The sequence below is a fragment of the Sinohyriopsis cumingii genome, chromosome 7 (genome assembly GCF_028554795.1).
Source record: "Sinohyriopsis cumingii isolate HCF-2022 chromosome 7, ASM2855479v2, whole genome shotgun sequence".
NCBI classification, from domain to species: Eukaryota; Metazoa; Mollusca; class Bivalvia; order Unionida; family Unionidae; genus Sinohyriopsis; species Sinohyriopsis cumingii.
The window spans coordinates 45,429,092-45,449,010 of record NC_142967.1 but is presented as its reverse complement, the minus strand read 5'-3'; the positions used below and the strand labels follow the sequence as shown (position 1 = coordinate 45,449,010).

The 19,919-nt window shown below is 33.2% G+C and overlaps 1 protein-coding gene across 2 annotated transcripts in view; it reads right to left on the bottom strand.

The window, feature by feature from the left end:
• The window catches only part of LOC149795129 (ATP-dependent RNA helicase DHX58-like), a 68,534-nt gene that overhangs the window by 34,877 nt on the left and 13,738 nt on the right, over window positions 1-19,919 (bottom strand). For both annotated transcript variants that reach the window (XM_089964835.1, XM_089964836.1), the window contains exons 6-11: window positions 14,832-15,206; window positions 13,776-13,841; window positions 12,428-12,616; window positions 10,334-10,422; window positions 4,747-4,998; window positions 1,053-1,215 (exon numbers count right to left, since the gene is read on the bottom strand). In XM_089964835.1, the coding sequence (XP_089820961.1) occupies window positions 1,053-1,215; window positions 4,747-4,998; window positions 10,334-10,422; window positions 12,428-12,616; window positions 13,776-13,841; window positions 14,832-15,206 (1,134 nt within the window). The remainder of the gene's footprint in view (window positions 1-1,052; window positions 1,216-4,746; window positions 4,999-10,333; window positions 10,423-12,427; window positions 12,617-13,775; window positions 13,842-14,831; window positions 15,207-19,919) is intronic.

Genomic DNA, 19,919 nt, shown 5'->3' with positions numbered 1-19,919 from the left:
ATGGGATTACACTATAGTTTGTTCCTCACAGCATCATGAATTGTATCCTATCTGTAATTCTGTCAATTTTCAGGTTTACTGTCATTAAATGTAGCTACAAGTACCTCATTTTAAGCATATAATGTAAAATTAATTAGCTAGTTGTAGCTACATTTAATGATGTTGACCTTATAATTTAAAGAGTTACAGATAAGATAAAATTCACAATGCTGTGTGGAACAAACTATATTGTCACGGTGTTGGCATGTGATGTTGTCCATTATGAGCACAGCTCCTGTAAAGGTGCAATTTTCTTACTCTAAAGTATTGTTTACAACATAATTATCTCCACTCTATGCAACTGATAAGCCATGCATTGATGAAGTTGGTTGATCAGTATTTGTACCGTTAAAATTGGTCTTATACTGACTTCTTTCATCCTTGCTGGTCCAAGGTACCGGTAGTAGTGAAAACACTGGATCATTTGTTGTAAAATTTCTCCAAGATGGGCATTACAAGTTGCATTTTGATAAATTAAGTGGGTTCACATTTTACTTTGGATCAAAACTTGTACCCAATATAACGGGATTATTGACTTAACAGGGGTCGAGATAAGTGGGGAAATAATACCATAATATAAAGAAGGATTTTTTTGGGACCGGATCAAAACGCTTGACATACACAGATTCTCGAGATAACCAAGGTCAATTTAAGTGGGTTTGACTGTAGTTATCTGAATGTCATTTTTTTTCAATTCAAAATACAAGTTTTATTGGATTTCTTATTTTATTAAAACAAATATTCTAAAATTTGGAACAATTTAAAATATGGAAAATGTCACAACTGAAACAAGCTGGTAAATCACTGCTTTGTCACTTTAAACTATAGCATCTGTGTAAAATTAAAATATATGTTTTATGTAGCCATTTTGATTTTTTCCTCCTTATGTCACCAGACTACTTATCTGAGAGTAAATAAGCCGTTATTTTGGTATTATGCAATCTTAGCTATACTACATAAGAAAAATCGCTCAAATAACCTAAAAGAAGTATGACAATACCATATTCGCATACCTTCCTTTGGAACACTGACATGCTTTTCCAATTCCTCTCTGTATTTCTGGACAGTGGATAGCTTGTATACATCCATGTTGGCCATGATGCCTAATATGTAATTTACAGCTTCATCAACTGTTGATGATTTGCCTGCTCCTACAGAGGCTGTAAGTCCAACTACCTGAAATGTATTAATTGGTAACATTATCTATTATGAAACAGATTTTACATGTTCTATTTAGGTCTACACTATAACTATCTGAAAAGCTGCCAAATTCTGAATTGAAAAATACTGAAACATACAGTTATCTAATGACTGTCAAATAAGGGCTGTACTGTGAAAGTTTCCATTCTGGATCTGACCCCCATTAACTATAGTCATTATTCATTATTAACTTGTATTTCTTTTATAATTTCCTCCTTTTTTGGAAATTTTCTTTTCAAGCTATACCAGTTTTGATTTGTTGCTAAATTATGCATTTCTGTATATTCCTTTGTTGAACAATGTATTCCCATACATTATGTAAAAGCCTCAATAATTTATTAACACTAATGGATGCCAGTGACTTCAAGGTGGAATATTACTGACAACAACACAAGCTCCTAAATTTTCAATTACCATATATATTGTTATATTTACACAAATTGCCATCAGAGAATTTGAACTGCCACTGGTGTTTCTGGCAATCACCTTCACCAACATTATACTAACAAATTTTGATTATGAAATTTCAACATCAAAGTTGGTGTCATGAGAAGAAACCACTGATCTTGAATGAGCTACCTCTCCTCTTGGTTTTGCTCATATGTATTAGGATTTAAAAACGTGTCAGTACAATACAGATTTATCATATAAAAGTAACTGAAATGAAAATATAATGAATTGCAACCAAAAGGACTTTAGGAAGATAAACCCTTCCAAATAAATATAAAACTAAAATCTAATGATGTTTACATTTTCAGAAGATACTGTATATATTTGTTTATAAGATCAGTCAACAGCAAAATGCACAGTCAACAGCAAAATGCACAGACCCAGATCTGCTGTTGCATGATACACCGGCAAATCTGGATCTTTGTAGTTTGTTAGGAGTAATCAGAAGAACAATACAGATCCTGATCTGCAGGCACATTATGCTATGGCAGATCTGGATCTCTGTTGTCTGCACTTTGACTTGACTTGTAAGCAAGTATATGCAGTATATAAAATAAAATATAAATGTAAAAGATATCCAATTCTTAAATACATGGTACAATTGCATTTTGTTAATATCAACTGCATTCCATCAAAAGTCCAAGATTTTTCTCTTGTGGTACACCATTGTAAGGTTTCCAAATTGAGTTCACATTAAAATTCACATGTGCCTCACAGGACAGATGTTGATACAACCACCAAGAATGTGTTCCACTATCAGTGAACACTGCATGACTAGAGTATGCTCTCGAGTTGAGTCCCATCCTTCAGGAGGTATGTAAGTCATGCAGCTGTTATAATGGGTTTAATACCCTTTCTCAGCACATGATAGGCTATACAAGGTGGCCAGTATATCTGGTGGAGAAAGAACCCAGGAAATCCCTGGGGAGAACTACTAACAAACAGGAAGCTACTGGCATGCTTTTGGACATACCCATGTTGGCTGAGCCTGAGACTCAAACCCATGCAGACTGAGGTGAAATATCAAGGATCTGTAAAGGTGAGCACCTTAAGTCACTCGGCAACCCTGGGCTCCTCATGAGTCGTGTATGCATATCTTATATGTCATCAGCTTGATACCAAGTCATCTCTGCAATTTGTTCCATATAAAGGATATCACTCTCTAATGATATTCAACTCCTAACAACTGTATAGACCCAGATATGCCAGTGCAATATGTGATGGCAGATCTGGGTCTATACAGTTTCCAGCTGGACTAGTTCTATATATGAGTATATACAGTAATCAAGTTTAGACAAATACATGTGAAGTTCAGAACTGAAAAAGCTGTGTGAAGACCTTGAAAACTGCATACAAATTAATCTACAACATTGAGCCTGAATGAATATCTAAATGGCAATGATTATATTCATATTGCCCAAATACATGTCTAAATAGAAATGATCATATTTACATTGCCCAAATACATGTCTAAATAGCAATGATGATATTCACATTGCCCAAATGCACGTCTAAATAGCAATGATTATATTCACATTGCCCAAATGTACGTCTAAATAGCAATGATTATATTCACATTGCCCAAATGCAGGTCTAAACAGAAATGATTATATTTACATTGCCCAAATGCAGGTCTAAATAGAAATGATTATATTCACATTGCCCAAATGCATGTCTAAATGGCAATGATTATATTCACATTGCCCAAATGCACGTCTAAATAGCAATGATTATATTTACATTGCCCAAATGCACGTCTAAATAGCAATGATTATATTCACATTGCCCAAATGCACGTCTAAATAGCAATGATTATATTCACATTGCCCAAATGCACGTCTAAATAGCAATGATTATATTCACATTGCCCAAATGCACGTCTAAATAGCAATGATTATATTCACATTGCCCAAATGCACGTCTAAATAGCAATGATTATATTCACATTGCCCAAATGCATGTCTAAATAGAAATGATTATATTCACATTGCCCAAATGCACGTCTAAATAGAAATGATTATATTTACATTGCCCAAATGTACGTCTAAATAGCAATGATTATATTCACATTGCCCAAATGCACGTCTAAATAGCAATGATTATATTCACATTGCCCAAATGCACGTCTAAATAGCAATGATTATATTTACATTGCCCAAATGCACGTCTAAATAGCAATCATTATATTCACATTGCCCAAATGCAGGTCTAAATAGCAATGATTATATTTACATTGCCCAAATGCTCATCTAAACAGCAATGATTATATTTACATTGCCCAAATGCACATCTAAACATCAATGATTATATTTACATTGCCCAAATGCACGTCTAAATAGCAATGATTATATTCACATTGCCCAAATGCACGTCTAAATAGCAATGATTATATTCACATTGCCCAAATACATCTCTAAATAGCAATGATTATATTCACATTGCCCAAATACATCTCTAAATAGCAATGATTATATTCACATTGCCCAAATACATCTCTAAATAGCAATGATTATATTCACATTGCCCAAATACATGTCTAAATAGAAATGATTATATTTATATTGCCCAAATACATATCTAAATAGCAATGATTATATTCACATTGCCCAAATACATGTCTAAATAGAAATGATTATATTTACATTGCCCAAATACATGTCTAAGTAGCAATGATTATATTCACATTGCCCAAAACACATGTTTAAAAAGCAAAGATTATATTCAGGTGGCCTCTAATACATGACTCAGTAGCAATGATTTTTTTCAGGTGACACTAAAACACATTTAAAAAGCAATGATTATATTCAGGTGACACTAAAACACATTTAAAAAGCAATGATTATATTCAGGTGGCCCCAAAACTTGCAGGGTGTCATTTGAGTTTTAAGAACATGCTGCACATGTTCTAACACAAATACACATGCACATATAAATACCACACACTTCTACATAGATATACATATAAATACCACACACTTCTACATAGATATACATATAAATACCACACACTTCTACATACAAACAGGCAGACAGATAAAGATAGATGTACAATTTTACCTGAGGCAAATTTTTGATGTTTTTTCTCTCCAGATCCATCAGATATTTCCTCATCAGTTTGTTGTATGCATCTTCCTTCTTGGTATGGTGACATTCATCGACAATCAATAGTGTGAATTCACTCAGAGATTTGACAGATTTGCTTTCCAGATTATTAACCAAAATTTGTGGTGTAAAGCATAGGATATCAGATACTGGTAAAAATGCATCCAAATGGGTTGATTCTTCAGTGTCACCAGTTACCAAGGATGTCTGTGTTATGTAAAAATCTATTTAGATATATATATATATATATATATATATATATATATATATATATATATATATATATATATATATATACACACACAAATACACACTCACAGAAAAATTAAAATACCATAAGGCTGAGCCTAACTGTGATTGAGTGTGCTACTAGATTAGGACTATAACAAACTCTGGTTATGTATGATATGGATTATAGCTGTGTGGCAAACTGATTTAGTATGATGTGAATTAGGTTAGAGCCAAACTCTGATTAAGTGTACTATAGCTTAGAACTATAACAAACTCTGATTAAGTATGACATGGATTAGACTTGTGGCTAACTCTGATTAAGTATGATACAGATTAGGACTGTGGCAAACTGATTAAGCATTATATGGATTAGGGCTAAGGCAAACTCTGATTAAATATTAAATGGATTAGGGCAATGGCAAACTGATTAAGTATGACAGGGATTAGGGTTGTGTCTAACTCTGAGCATGATATGGATTAGGGCTGTTGCAAACTCTGATTAAGTATGACATGGATTAGGGCTGAGGCAAACTCTTTAAGTATGACATGAATTAGGGCTGAAGCAAACTCTGATTAAGTATGATATGGATTAGGACTGTCACAAAATCTGATTAAGTAGGATGTAGATTAGGGCTAAGGCAAACTCTGATTAAGTATAACATGGATTAGGGCTGAGGCAAACTGATTAAATATGACATGGATTAGGGCTGAGGCAAACTCTGATTAAGTTATGACATGGATTAGGGCTGAGGCAAACTCTGATTAGGTATGACATGGATTAGGGCTGAGGCAAACTCTGATTAAGTATGACATGGATTAGGGCTGAGGCAAACTCTGAGTAAGTATGACATGGATTAGGGCTGAGGCAAACTCTGATTAAGTATGACATGGATTAGGGCTGAGGCAAACTCTGATCAAGTATGACATGGATTAGGGCTGAGGCAAATTCTGATTAAGTATGACATGGATTAGGGCTGAGGCAAACTCTGATTAAGTATGATATGGATTAGGGCTGAGGCAAACTCTGATTAAGTATGACATTGATTAGGGCTGAGGCAAACTCTGATTAAGCATGACATGGATTAGGGCTGAGGCAAACTCTGATTAAGTATGACATGCATTAGGACTGTCACAAAATCTGATTAAGTAGGATGTGGATTAGTGCTGTGGCTACTCTGGTTAAGTATTTAGGACTGTGGTAAACTGATTGAGTATGATGTAGATCAGGGCTGTGCATCACCAGCTTGGTTGTGAAATTATACATATCATGATGCTGGGGTGCAATATGATAAAACCATGATATATATTATATGCTTGGCATGCAATACTATATTTATTATGATATAGGTTAAATATTAGTTATAAACACCAGCTGTTGAAGACTGCTTCATTTATTTATTAATAAATTCCTGTTGTTTAAAAGTTTTGTGTTAGTCATTTAAACAAAATTTGGCTGTTACAACTGCAGTCTTGAAAATCTTATTACTGCTACTGGCACTGAAAGGATGGTCTTTTTAACATAGGGTTTTCACCAAAAGACTTCGAATAATGTTTAGTTGGTATTAAATGATGCTGATCACACATCCATTTTGGTCAACACCACTGACCATTACAATGGCCTTCCTAAAGCCCTGGTCTAAAGAATATCAGACTGAAATGCTTTCAACACTCAGCAGTTAAAAAAGAAGAAACAGTTTAATCTTGGATTCCTGGAATTCTTTTTGGCCAGCAGAGTGTCAGTCCATTGCAATGACTTTTGTTTAATCCTAGAAACTAAAATTATTTGCAGATGGGGGCCTTAAATATATAGCTGGAGATCCATGATTAAGATTTCGTCCACTATTTTAGTAAGCATGAAATAAGAAGTTAATCTATTTGTTCACAAAATAAATACAAATAAAAATTACCTTTTATAAATGATTTTGTAGTAAAATAAAAACTCAAAACAAATGAAAAGAAATGTTCAAAATATGATTCATTTATCATGTTACATAAATATATACAACCAAACTGATTCTGAATTATGTCATTGGAACTAATGACTTCTCTATGTGAGAAGGGAAACCAGCCTAAGAACTCATGTCTATCACATAGGACAGCTAAAACAAGCAAACTAATGAAATCTATCACATTTCTTGCAGAGGATAAAGTGATTTTAGTTTTTGTTTGTTTTATCCCCTTTTATTCATTTGGTATGTGATACATCATACTACATCAATGTATTGTCACACTAACAATGTGATACATCATACTACATCAATGTATTGTCACACAAACAATGTGATACATCATACTACATCAATGTATTGTCACACTAACAATGTGATACATGATACTATATCAATGTATTGTCACACTAACTACATCAATGTATTGTCACACTAACAATGTGATACATCATACTACATCAATGTATTGTCACACTAGCAATGTGATAAATGATACTATATCAATGTATTGTCACACTAACAATGTGATACATCATACTATATCAATGTATTGTCACACTAACAATGTGATACATGATACTACATCAATGTATTGTCACACTAGCAATGTGATAAATGATACTACATCAATGTATTGTCACACTAACAATGTGATACATCATACTATATCAATGTATTGTCACACTAACAATGTGATACATGATACTACATCAATGTATTGTCACACTAACAATGTGATAAATGATAATATATAAATGTATTGTCACACTAACAATGTGATACATGATACTATATCAATGTATTGTCACACTAGCAATGTGATATGACATATTTGCATGATACATCATACTACATCAATGCATTGTCACACTAACAATATTTATAGGTTACTGCGTTTGTATGGGAAAATAGGAACAAGTTTTTGGAATGAATACTGCACGAACGAGTTCGTATTTTCCCATACAAATGCAGTAACCTTTTTATTATATGCTCATTTTTTAATTCTACCTAAGGTTTAATTATATAAACAAAATACACTACAAGAAACAACGTAAATGAATGAATGCCATATTCCAAACTAAATACACAAGCGCAGATTTGACATTACAAAATGACATCATTATTAACGCGCACATAGCTCCACCCAGATAAATTTGAATTTAGTTGCGCGGTCGAAATAACTTTCGAAAGAAAATGGTGTGTCTAGTTAAAATTAAAATTTGCAGTCATATTGTGAATGAATGCGCATTGCAACGACTTTTCCATTTGATCTGGAGTGAATATATTTTGGTATTTTGTTTCGATTCGACGAAGGTTTGTGATTTTGGACTGGATTCATCTGTGCAAATCATACATGAAATACATCGGACTGAAGTGTCACGGGAGAAGCGTGTTTACGTCTGCAAATGTGTTTCTGTCATTGAATGTTTGAAATCATAACGTGGGAAAATATGAAGTCTTTCAATTGCAATTTTCAAAAAGACGCTATGGAATTTAATGTGTATTTCATTTTGAGTGCAGTAAGGAGGATGCAATTGCTCTTATCATCGAAATTACAGCACACTTTTGAAATGTGTAATCCAGATTGAAAACCTATGACATGGCTCATGTAATTCGGATTTGCAGAATTAAGAAAAAACATTTTGAGGAAATTCAGGATGTAAAACTGTAAGTATATTTTATTTTGCCATTCTTATCACCAGATAAAGAATACAGTATATTCCTCATCACTTGTATGTTATTTGTAAGGACATAATCATCCGTCTTTTATATAATGTAGCTAGCCTAAATCCGTAACATTGTATCAATGCAGAATGTGCCAAAACAGCTGTTTGTTTTTTTTGCAGTCCACAAAAAATGTTTTTGTTCATTCAGAAGCAAATTTAAATAACCACAACGTAAACAGCCTCTTACGCGAGTGTATATGATTTGTTTACAAATCAAAAGTGCTGGTGTCTGAGTCGTTGTTTGTTTACAATAGAAAGTAGTTCCTTTATTCATGTGAATGCTATATGTGTATTGTCGCGCGTTCAATATCGGGGAATACTGAACAATTCTGACAATGTAAAGTTAACAGGGAAAAAAATGAGCATATAATAAGTATCAGATATTCTAGCAGTAACATGGTGATTGACACAGCATGAAAATATTGCGATGCCAATACATATAGTGAACCATTATATTTCTAATATGGATTATATGCAATTTTTTTTTTTAAATTTTCACTTTTTCTTTTTGTGTGTGGACTGTACACAAAATTTTCACACACCTTATATTTTCTATCTTTGAGGTATCGATGTTGGCACACAGGGTTGTCTTTAAGGCTGGAAGAAACCTAAGAACCTAATGGAAATCACAGACCTTTGAAGTGTGTGTGTGTGTGTGTGTGTGTGTGTGTGTACACTAACTGTAGAAATTTGGAAAACAGCAAGGGCAAATAATCAAAGTTCCCTTTTATTCTGACATAACTTTCTAAGGTGACAATAAAAGATAATGCACAATTTAAGACACAAACACAAATTATAAATTACTTGCACAGAACAATACAAATTCACATAATGCCATATAAATTAACAAAGACACTTGAGACAAATTATAAACAAATTAGTTTCATATCTCAAAATCAGACCTAGTATCCACACATGTGATGAGACTGAGAAAACTAGAATGGATGACATGGATATATTGCACGATTCTGTCTGTTAAACTAGGTCATTGTGACTCATTTGGCTCAACTATGTGTGCCATCTATGGTGGTGCATTATTTTTCACTTCCTGTCTGTACTACCTGGATGCAAGTTTAACTTAAAGCAAAAAAGGATAAAAATGTATTTACATTACAGTACACAGTGTTGGAAAGACATTACAATAATGACAAACTTGAATCTGAAGTCAAGATTTAAGACAGAAAAGAAGCGGTACATAGCAAACATTTTACTATTGCCCTAGCTATGTAGTCCTTGATTTTAAAATTTCAGAATAACATTTTGCATTACATGGTACAAAGTTATGTCATCCATGGTATAAATTTATGCCATCCATGGTATAAAGTTATGTCATCCATGATATAAATGTATGTCATCCATGGTATAAAGTTATGTCATCCATGGTATAAAGTTATGCCATCCATGGTATAAAGTTATGTCATCCATGGTATAAATTTATGCCATCCATGTTATAAAGTTATGTCATCCATGGTATAAATTTATGCCATCCATGGTATAAATTTATGTCATCCATGGTATAAATTTATGCCATCCATGGTATAAAGTTATGTCATCCATGATATAAATGTATGTCATCCAAAGCACTAAATATAAAACAGAATTTGCAACTGTCATAAAGATAGACTAAAAACTTACCCTGTATTGTGGCAGAAATTTGGTACAACGTCTATATTGTTGCTTTATGAGTGGGTTGGTTTTAGCCATAAATGCCACTGTTCTTTTCTCTGTCAAAGAAAATAAAGGCTAATGAATGGTGCTCAGTCTAAATTATAAGCAAAGAAAAAATACATACATAGATGAGGAATAACGGAAATCAACTTCAGAAATAAAAACTTAATCATGATTTTGTTAGAATTATTTTGCTAGTGCTTTAATTCAGTCTCCCTTAAATATTGTACTGGATACTAGACTGCTTTTGAGTCAGAGCTCATCAAATGAATGAATTAGTCATCTCACAATGTACTTGACAAATTTTAAAAAAACATGTCTAAATTTAAATGCATGGAAGAAAAGTTTAATTTTTTAAAACTTGCTGAAGAGAACACTAGTTTTAAGTAAAATCAGATATATTTAGTCCACAATCTATGCTTTTCTTCTGCATTCAAAATAAAATAGAAAATGCATAATAATGACAAAACAAGATTCTCTTGACAAGACAGATTTTTTACTGGCCAAAAAGAATCCAAGTTAAAACCATTTCTAATTTTTAACTGTTGTGAGTTGAAACAATCTGGTGATCAAATTGGATGTAGGATCTGCAAGATTTTTACGTAAGATCAACCAGACACTGTTAGACATCTGTTTTTGAAAACCTTGTGCTGATAATGACCGATAACAAGATTTTCAAGATGGCTGTCATGGTGGCAATATTGACTGTAATATCATAATAAGTTGTTTTTTTTGTGGAAATCTATGTCAATATGACCATCCATTCAGGAGGATGAGTGATAAAAAGATTTTTTAGATGGTCACGATATTGTCATTTAGGACCAAATAGACTTTGGGATGAATGTGCCTGTATAATTTGGTGGCAATCTTCACTGTAAGTTAAAAATGCCTGTACTCCCAATTAAACAAAGATGTTAATCCCAGGTAGTAGTAGTACTGGCTGTAGACTGTATAATTAGTATATCCAGTAAAGTTCTCTAGCTTTCCTAAAAATAGTGCTACTAGTGAGATTTAATAATTCCTATTATCTGATATTTAACACAATCTGTGTTGTGGTTGGATAAATTAAAATGCTTAGGCACCATGAAATCTTTATGGATATCCCTCAAGTGCTCTTTTATTCTCACTTGGAATTCCCTTTTAGTCTCACCTACATACTGTTTCCCACATTTCGTGCTGGCGAGTAACTAGATGAAGTCCTGTTAAGTGTGTGGGTGAATGTACGGCTGGTTAGTTTCTCTGAGTTTTCTTGAAGGATGGTGTTCCAAGCACTGATGAAATTAGCCAATCTTGGGTGTAGAGATCACACTCTTGGAGGAAGTCAGACACCTTTTATAATTTCACATATTTGGAAAGAAGTTTTCTTGCTTCTTTATAAAGCAGAATTGATTGGGTTGGTAGTTGCAAACACTTCGTTTCTGGGCATTATGTAACTTGTTTTTCCAGTTTCCTCTTCTTATCTGAAGTCTCATTTCTCCTGACATTTGCATGTGTAGAAGAGCTGGACAAGAGTGATGCACTCTTGTATAGACTCACTGGGCTGTCAATGGTTTTGGGATCTTGTAGGCTGGATTCCTGCAGAGGGTAACCGTCACTTCTGATTGAATATAAACTTAAGGATGATGATGACTATTTGGGTGTGGAAGCAAACTATCCCATCTGCTGGGGTGTCCTAGTCACCCCCTGTCCCTGACCAGTTTTATTACAACTCATCAGAGAGAAAAATACAGGCTGATTTGTTTGTTCAACCTGTATTATTCCCTCTAATGAGTTGCAGTTGGGTAAAAGACAGAGAGATGAATGGATATCTATAACACTTTATTAAAATAAGTAGGAACAAGCATAAAAAACCATTACAGGCCTCTCGATAAGAAAATGTATCATGGTTTGAAAGAAAACTTTTAAATCTGAGTGAGTAAGGTATGTTGGTGACCTTAATATAGTATCCCCTGTGGTCTACAGCAAAACAAATATACAAAGCTGAAAAATTTTGATGTTGCCTATGTGTGGCCACAATAATTATTATGTGAAACAAAATAGATTCTAATATAGACTAAATACCTCTTGGTCTTGTGGCCTCAAGATGTTTCTTGATAATGTGTAAAGCTACCCATGTTTTTCCGGACCCTGTTGGTGCACAGATTATGGTGTTTTCTCCACCCACAGCGATCTTTGCAAGTTCTATCTGGTAATTTCTGAGCTGGAGGAGAGGATCCTGTCTCAGGATCTTCTCTTTTGGAGGCTCATCATCTAGATATGTGTAGATTAAACTGCATGATGTGTTGATTAAACTGTAGGATTTGTGTTGATTAAACTAAGATCTGTGTTGATTAAACTGTATTATCTGTGTATATTAAACTGTATTATCTGTGTTGATTAAACTTTAGGATTTGTGTATATTAAACTGTATTATCTGTGTTGATTAAACTGTATGATCTGTGTATATTAAACTGTATTATCTGTGTATATTAAACTGTATGATCTGTGTATATTAAACTGTATTATCTGTGTATATTAAACTGTATGATCTGTGTATATTAAACTGTATTATCTGTGTATATTAAACTGTATGATTTGTGTATATTAAGCTGTATTATCTGTGAATATTAAACTGTAGGATCTGTGTTAATTAAACTAAGTTCTGTGTTGATTAAATTGTATGATTCAGGTCAGTTGAACTGCATGATTTGTGCTATTAAACTGTCTGATCTGTGTTCATTAAACTTCTGATCTGTGTTCATTAAACTATAGGATTTGTGTTAATTAAACTGAATGATCTGTTTATATTAAACTGTAAGATTTGTGTTGATTAAAATGTGACATTATTATCACTGGAGAAATTTACACAAATTAGCAATCTGACAGACCATCCACCTTGGCATGAAACTTGTACTGTATAAACAAATTTAGTCAAATATTGATACTCATCCTTATTAAAACACTGGAGAATACAAATATAAAATTCCCTACTTACCCTGGCATATCAGCTATTAAAAAAATACTTCTCTACAATTCTGGTCACTGCAGATCAACTAAAAACCAAGCAGAAGCAATACCGAGACCATAAGCATAAATAAATTAACATGTTATCTTTCATATCTATTGTTGTAAGCATATATAAGTAGCATAATGTTGATATTGTATCGAAAAGTTCTGACCCAGCTCAGTGTTATAAAAACATTCTCTTGCACTGACTCAGACAAATGTCTAATTTCTTAAGTTGGTCAATAAAATTGTAGGTTTACTAATCGGACAATTCTGAAATTTTAATTGATCCAGAAACTCAAAACAGGGAATGTTTGTTTTCTATAACTTCCAGGCCTGGCAACTTTGAATCTAATGATACCAATGGTAAAATCTATTTCTTCCTTGTTTTTGATAATGAGACTGTGATAAATAAATATATTACCTTCTTCATCATCATAATCAGAAGTCATAAAATTTTCATCCTCAGATTCATCAAAATCGTGTTCAACTAAAGCAGGTGGGAGAGAAAAAAAATATTAATTTAGATGTTATCACATGGCGAGTTATGCATGAACATTCTTGTGTGTTTTGAAATTTCTATTTAAAAAAATAGACTACTAAAACTATTATTTCTCATAAACAAGAAAAGAACATCGCTTTTTCAAAATTGCAGATAAATGCATGCTGTTTAAGAAGAAATAACTGAATCATGAATTACTGATAATCCTAACTTTTGTTCTATGCAAATTTGGAGGCACTTTCATGGATGCTCACTGACACAAAATCATTGATTGCATTTAGTGCTTTAATTGATGTAAGCAATCCATAATTATATAATTGTTATGACATCACTTGTTAATTCACTGTATCATAATACAAAATCCTACTTATGTGCTCACTTTTATGTCAGGTTCACTTGCAAAATTACAGAGACTCAGATTCCCATTACATAATGCTCCAGTAGATCTGGGTCTATACTACTTGTTAGGAATAATCTGAAGAACAAACACTATAAACTCTGATCTGCCAGTGAATTCTGCAATGGCAGATGAGGGTGTATGTTGTATGCAGGTGGACATCATGTATGTATATGTTTTTGGCTACATTCTCCCATCTATATGATGAATAAAAATATTTATAACTTTGAAGTTTCTCAAAGCAATCACACTGCTTTGACAGAAAATTCAAAATTCTACGGACATTTATAATACCTTGAGAAATCATTCAATGCTTACACCCTGCAAGACGAAAATTGTCATAAATTTCTGAGAATACAAACATATATACTTGCTTATAGGACAAGTTCAACTGCAAACTGCAAAGACCCATCACACAATGCACAAACTGACCTGGGTCTCGGAAGTTTGTTAGAAGTAATCAATAGAACAAACAACACAGACCCTGATCTGCCAGGCCATTATGCAATGACATATCAGGGTCTATGTTGTTTGCAGTTGGACTCATTACTTGCACATGAGTATATACTATACATCTCTACCTGAAACATTTGGTTTGTAGGCCATCTGCTTATCCCTCTGTGACTCTGTGTCCAGTTTATTAGTACTGGTTATGTCAACTTTAATCCGATCATCCAGTTTATTTGTGGTATCTATCTCTCTTGAACCATTTTTTGCAATCCTGTGATCACAACTGTGTACAACCTTCATCGGTGTGAAACCTTCACTTGGTTCACAATAAGATGCTTGTCTTTTGGAAGAAGTGAGAGGGGAGGAACTCGACACAACATGGCTGTTCTCTAGATCATACATTTCTTCAGGTTCATCCTTCATGTCAAATATATCACAAGATTCTGGGTCACTTGGCAATGGAGCACCCTGGTCGCCCATGGAGTCATACTCTGGTTCAACTGCATCTGTTAAGAAAGGAAATTTCAACATAAAAACTGATGAGTTATAAGAGATTTTTCATATTCTGTAAAATTTCATTCATCTCAGAATAAACTTCTTTTAAGAGTTACTATGTTTAACGTGTAAAACTGACATCTTGTTGATAAAATATTAATTTATTGTTTTTCCAATCTTGCACTTTGAAAATTTTAATCTGAAGGACTTTAAGCTCATAAAAACAAAAAATGTTTTGTGTAAAATTACTTATCAGCATTTCATGTTTGAAACAAAATTAATTTCTTTGACCCAGGCAGATACTATTCAGTATGAAAAATGACCTTTCTACAAAAAAGGTCACTGTAGATTAAACTGACAATCTAGTGTGAGAAGCAATGCAAAGGCCACATTATAAATCATTTGACATGTTATCTTCCATACCAAACAGTACTCGAATTTAACACAAATTTCTTTGTAGCCAGAAGGACTAGTATATTGAGAAATTTACTAGTCCTGCCAAATCTTTACTAGTCCTGTTCACAAAACAATGTCACACAGCTTTCATGTACGTTTACTAATTCAATTGTAAAGTTCGAACAACCCGCAACAAAACTGGATGTTTTCTGTGTGTTTGTTTTTGTGAATTGTGTACACCAGTTACACCACATAATGTTCCTTTCCTTGTCATAATTCAGCCATTCCCTGTCTTTTGTCAATTTCTTCTGAAACTTTCCATTACGCTTTTCCCTATCATAAGAATTATTCCTCATCATTCTCATTCAACTTTTGCTTTTCTTCCGGTGGCTGAACACCTTTTATCAAATGCCACATTTTGCCTGTCTTATAAGGAGGGAATTGTGCCTTGTTTTGAAATACGAGATGTTACAGTATAGCTGATGCAAATCATTTAAAGCAAGAAAAGGAATGGCACAGTGTCTTTTATATAAGAAAGTCAGAGCAAGAAACACGTTTCAAAACACGTGTCTTTGCCCCCTCTCACAATTAAATGGCCTCTCCCTAACAAAGACTTAACTTCAGCAGATGTTCTGCATGATCAAAGCAGTGGCTATTGTAAACACTGTTATAAAATATTAGCATCAGAAGATAGTGTTAGTTTCAGCTTGGAAAAGGTGTGTTCCCATCAAACGAAGCCATCTGACACTTGGCGCATTGTATTTAACAGCTCCAATTATGGTATCATAAGTCGTAAGTTTGGTAATTGTTCCTAATTAATCAAACCTCAATGTATTGTTGAAATTAACAATAAGGCGGAAAATTTTCAAATCTTAGATGCCCATGCTCAGAGATTTTAATTCCCACGTGTATTTAATTATTTGTTCTTTCTTGTAAGGGAAAAATATAAAAACTATTCTTATCATCATAGAAAAAGTAGTTGTATGGAAAGGAAGTGTCAATAACATAATCGTAATAAATTGATCTAATTCTATAATTATTTCGCTGGAAATGTAAAATATGTAGTTTCCTGTTTGTGACTGTTGGAGCGTTTGGGTAGCGAGCAAAAAAAAAAATAGAACCTTAAACAAAAAAATGTGCAAACTAATTTCTTTGAATAGTTTTTGCTGTGTTCTTTTGTGTAGTATGCCGCTTTGTAGTTTGTTACTGTGGTTGAGTGAATAAAGTGTGATACCACGTCATTTTTTCATTTAATTCGTTATCAGATTAATTAGGATCAATTACTAAACTTCAATTGTTAATGACGGGACCATAATTTGCGCTGTTAAGTGAAATGCACAAAATTGGATGGATTCTTGTTATAGAAATGCAATTTCCGAGGCAGAAATTGACTTCATCTTCTCATGCTAATATTTTATGAGTGTGTTTACAATGGCCATTGCTTTGATTCAACAGAACATCTGCTAAGTCAAGTCTTTATTAGGGAATGGCGTAAACAAACGCTGACTATTGATAACCGAAACTTACTAGCCCATCGGGCTATTAACATTATGAAAGTTACTAGTCCGACAGGAAATCTGCTAGCCTCGGGCTAGCGGACTACCACTAATTTCGAGCCCTGCTGAAGGAAGTGTATTTCAACAGCATATTGTTGTGATGGGAAATTTTTATAATGGAATAATTAATTTCTGTGTGGAATATATTTTAGACGAATATTTATTATAAAGTGCTCATCAATCTGTGCATCTACTAGCATGTTAAGTAGAGCCATGAATAATTGGAACAACATGGATGGTCCCTGCCAAGATCAATGAACTGCAAAAAGCTCAGAGTGAAACAGGGGCATAAATCTGTACATTTTTCCTGAAAACAATAAATATCCAACCTGACTAAGACTTTTTAATGTAATGTCTCATACCAAATTTGGTTTCAGCCCATTGTATATTTCAAAAAATTTACAAGTAAAAATGGAGGTTACAACTCCATAATATGCTGACAGAAAACAGTGAAAATCAACATGATCTACGTCTATTTATTGTAAAGTGTTATAAAATACCAAATTTGATTTCAAATGCATCAGTCTTAATGTGAATGGGTGACACAGCCAGCGATGTGAAACACCATATGCCTCTTCCCTATAGATAAGGCTGGGTATAATAAGGCAGTAAATAATTTACTAAATGTGAGTCAATGTGACCTATTTTTCCAAGATAGGTTCTTTATGATGTAACTGTGACCAATTATGGCACAACACATGAATCAATGACAGAAAACTAAAACTCTAATACTAGGATTAGTATGTAAATAACAAAGTCAACAGTGTAAATCACAGATGCAGATATTAAAGACCAAAAAAGTTCGAAAATTTTGGAAAAATTTCTATAACGGTAGAAAACCTTGTCAGGATATCTATTTATGCTTAAATACAGGGATACCAAATTTTATTTGTCTAACTCACATACTTTTTCCACAATTGTGCTCACAAAGTTTTTGTTAAAAGTTTTAAATGTGTTTAACAACAGGCCCATGTGGGTTTTAATATGGCTCACCTGGGTCACTCACAACTGTAAAACTGTGACAGCAAATTTATACATGCAGTGAAACTTCAGTGGAAAAAAGAACATTTGGGATAATTAGTTACATATAGTTGAGATGTCAGTGATCTGTAAAGGTGTATGCCTTAGACCAGTGGGATGCCTAGGTGAAACAGTAAACGTCTAAATGAGATGTATATCTAATACTGTCAACTATCAATGTTCAGAAACATCTGAATTTGTTACCTGTCTTCTTTTAAAATTCTGTTTAATGGTCAAAAAATTTCTAGGATAGGCTTTTGGAAAATTGGAGGTTGTGTTTATTTAGGTTTATGATGGTCACTCAATTTGGAAGTTTTTTGAGATTGGGTCACTTTTTAAATTTTGATTAAAGGGCAAAAATACCAAACATAAATTTAAAATAATGTGTGACAAACAATATTTAAGATATGAAATGCCATAACATAATGCATATACACTGAGAAAAAAAACTACATTTTAATAAATGAACACCAATTTTTAAGGAAAGGTGTTTAGTGGTTATTAGCTGGCCAATGAGGTCACTGCTTTGCATGAGAAAGTTACTGATGTACATCTTTTCGGACACACAAATAAACACCTGGTATGATTGGGCAAAGCCTGATTTAAGTTTTTAATTTTTCTTAATCCCTAGTACATCAGTAGTGCATCTTCAAGTTCTAAGGATTTTGATCTGAGAGTACATCTAATGAACACAAACAATACCTAAGCACAAAACAGCAACTTTCTTCCCAGCATTATATATAAAATATTTCATATACTTATGAGTTTTTCCTTTCTTTATTCTTATGTTATATTTTTACTATATATATTTCCTTCAACTTTGAATTACAGCTTATTTAAGTTAACTCCTAAGGTATATTATTTTGGTAATAATAATAGTTTTTCAACAATGTATTCTATTGAAATTCTTGAATCCTGTATTTAAAATAATTGTTTGAAAATTTAAAAATGTTTTACACTGAGACTATTTTACAACCCATAATGCTGTCATACTCAATAGATCTGAACATAGGTTACTTCCCTTTTTTAATGTGCAAACTGCTGATTTGGCCTTGACTTTGGATCCCACGTATTATTGAACCCATCTACAATCCTGATGATATCAGTCCACATTTCAAGTTTGATCAAAATCTATTCTGAAATGTGTCCTTCAAGGTTGTAACAAGCTAAGACAATCAGATGCATGGTAACTTCATCATCTTGCTCATAATCAAGCTTGCTCAAGACCATAATGATATAAGCATTTATTCCAACCTTGATAAATATTAGATCAGAAATATGCCTTCCAGAATGATAGCAATGTTAACCAAACCAATGCAAGATCACCTCAATATTATGCATGGATACTGATCATTATAAAATATATCTGCCATTTTGATAATGTAAACCCATATTCCAAGTTTGTTTGAAATCATATCAGAAATATGGACTCCAGAGTGGGGGCAAGCAATTGTCAATAAATGAATGCACTACACAAAATTGGCACAGAGATAAGCTAACTTAGCCTTATGGTTAGCTGAGATAACAAACAATAAAATATCACTTAATGACCTGAAAATCTAATCAGGTCATTTGCATATACATACAAATATACCTTCATTTGTCTACCTCAAGAGGTTTTTGCTAAAATGTGCTACTGAAGTTTATGTAAACAAAAAGGCTAAGACCCCAAAGTTTTGTTTTCAAATGTGCAAAAAATTTAGAAATATTGCTGTAATGGCCTGAAAATATATCAAGCCATTTACTCATGAC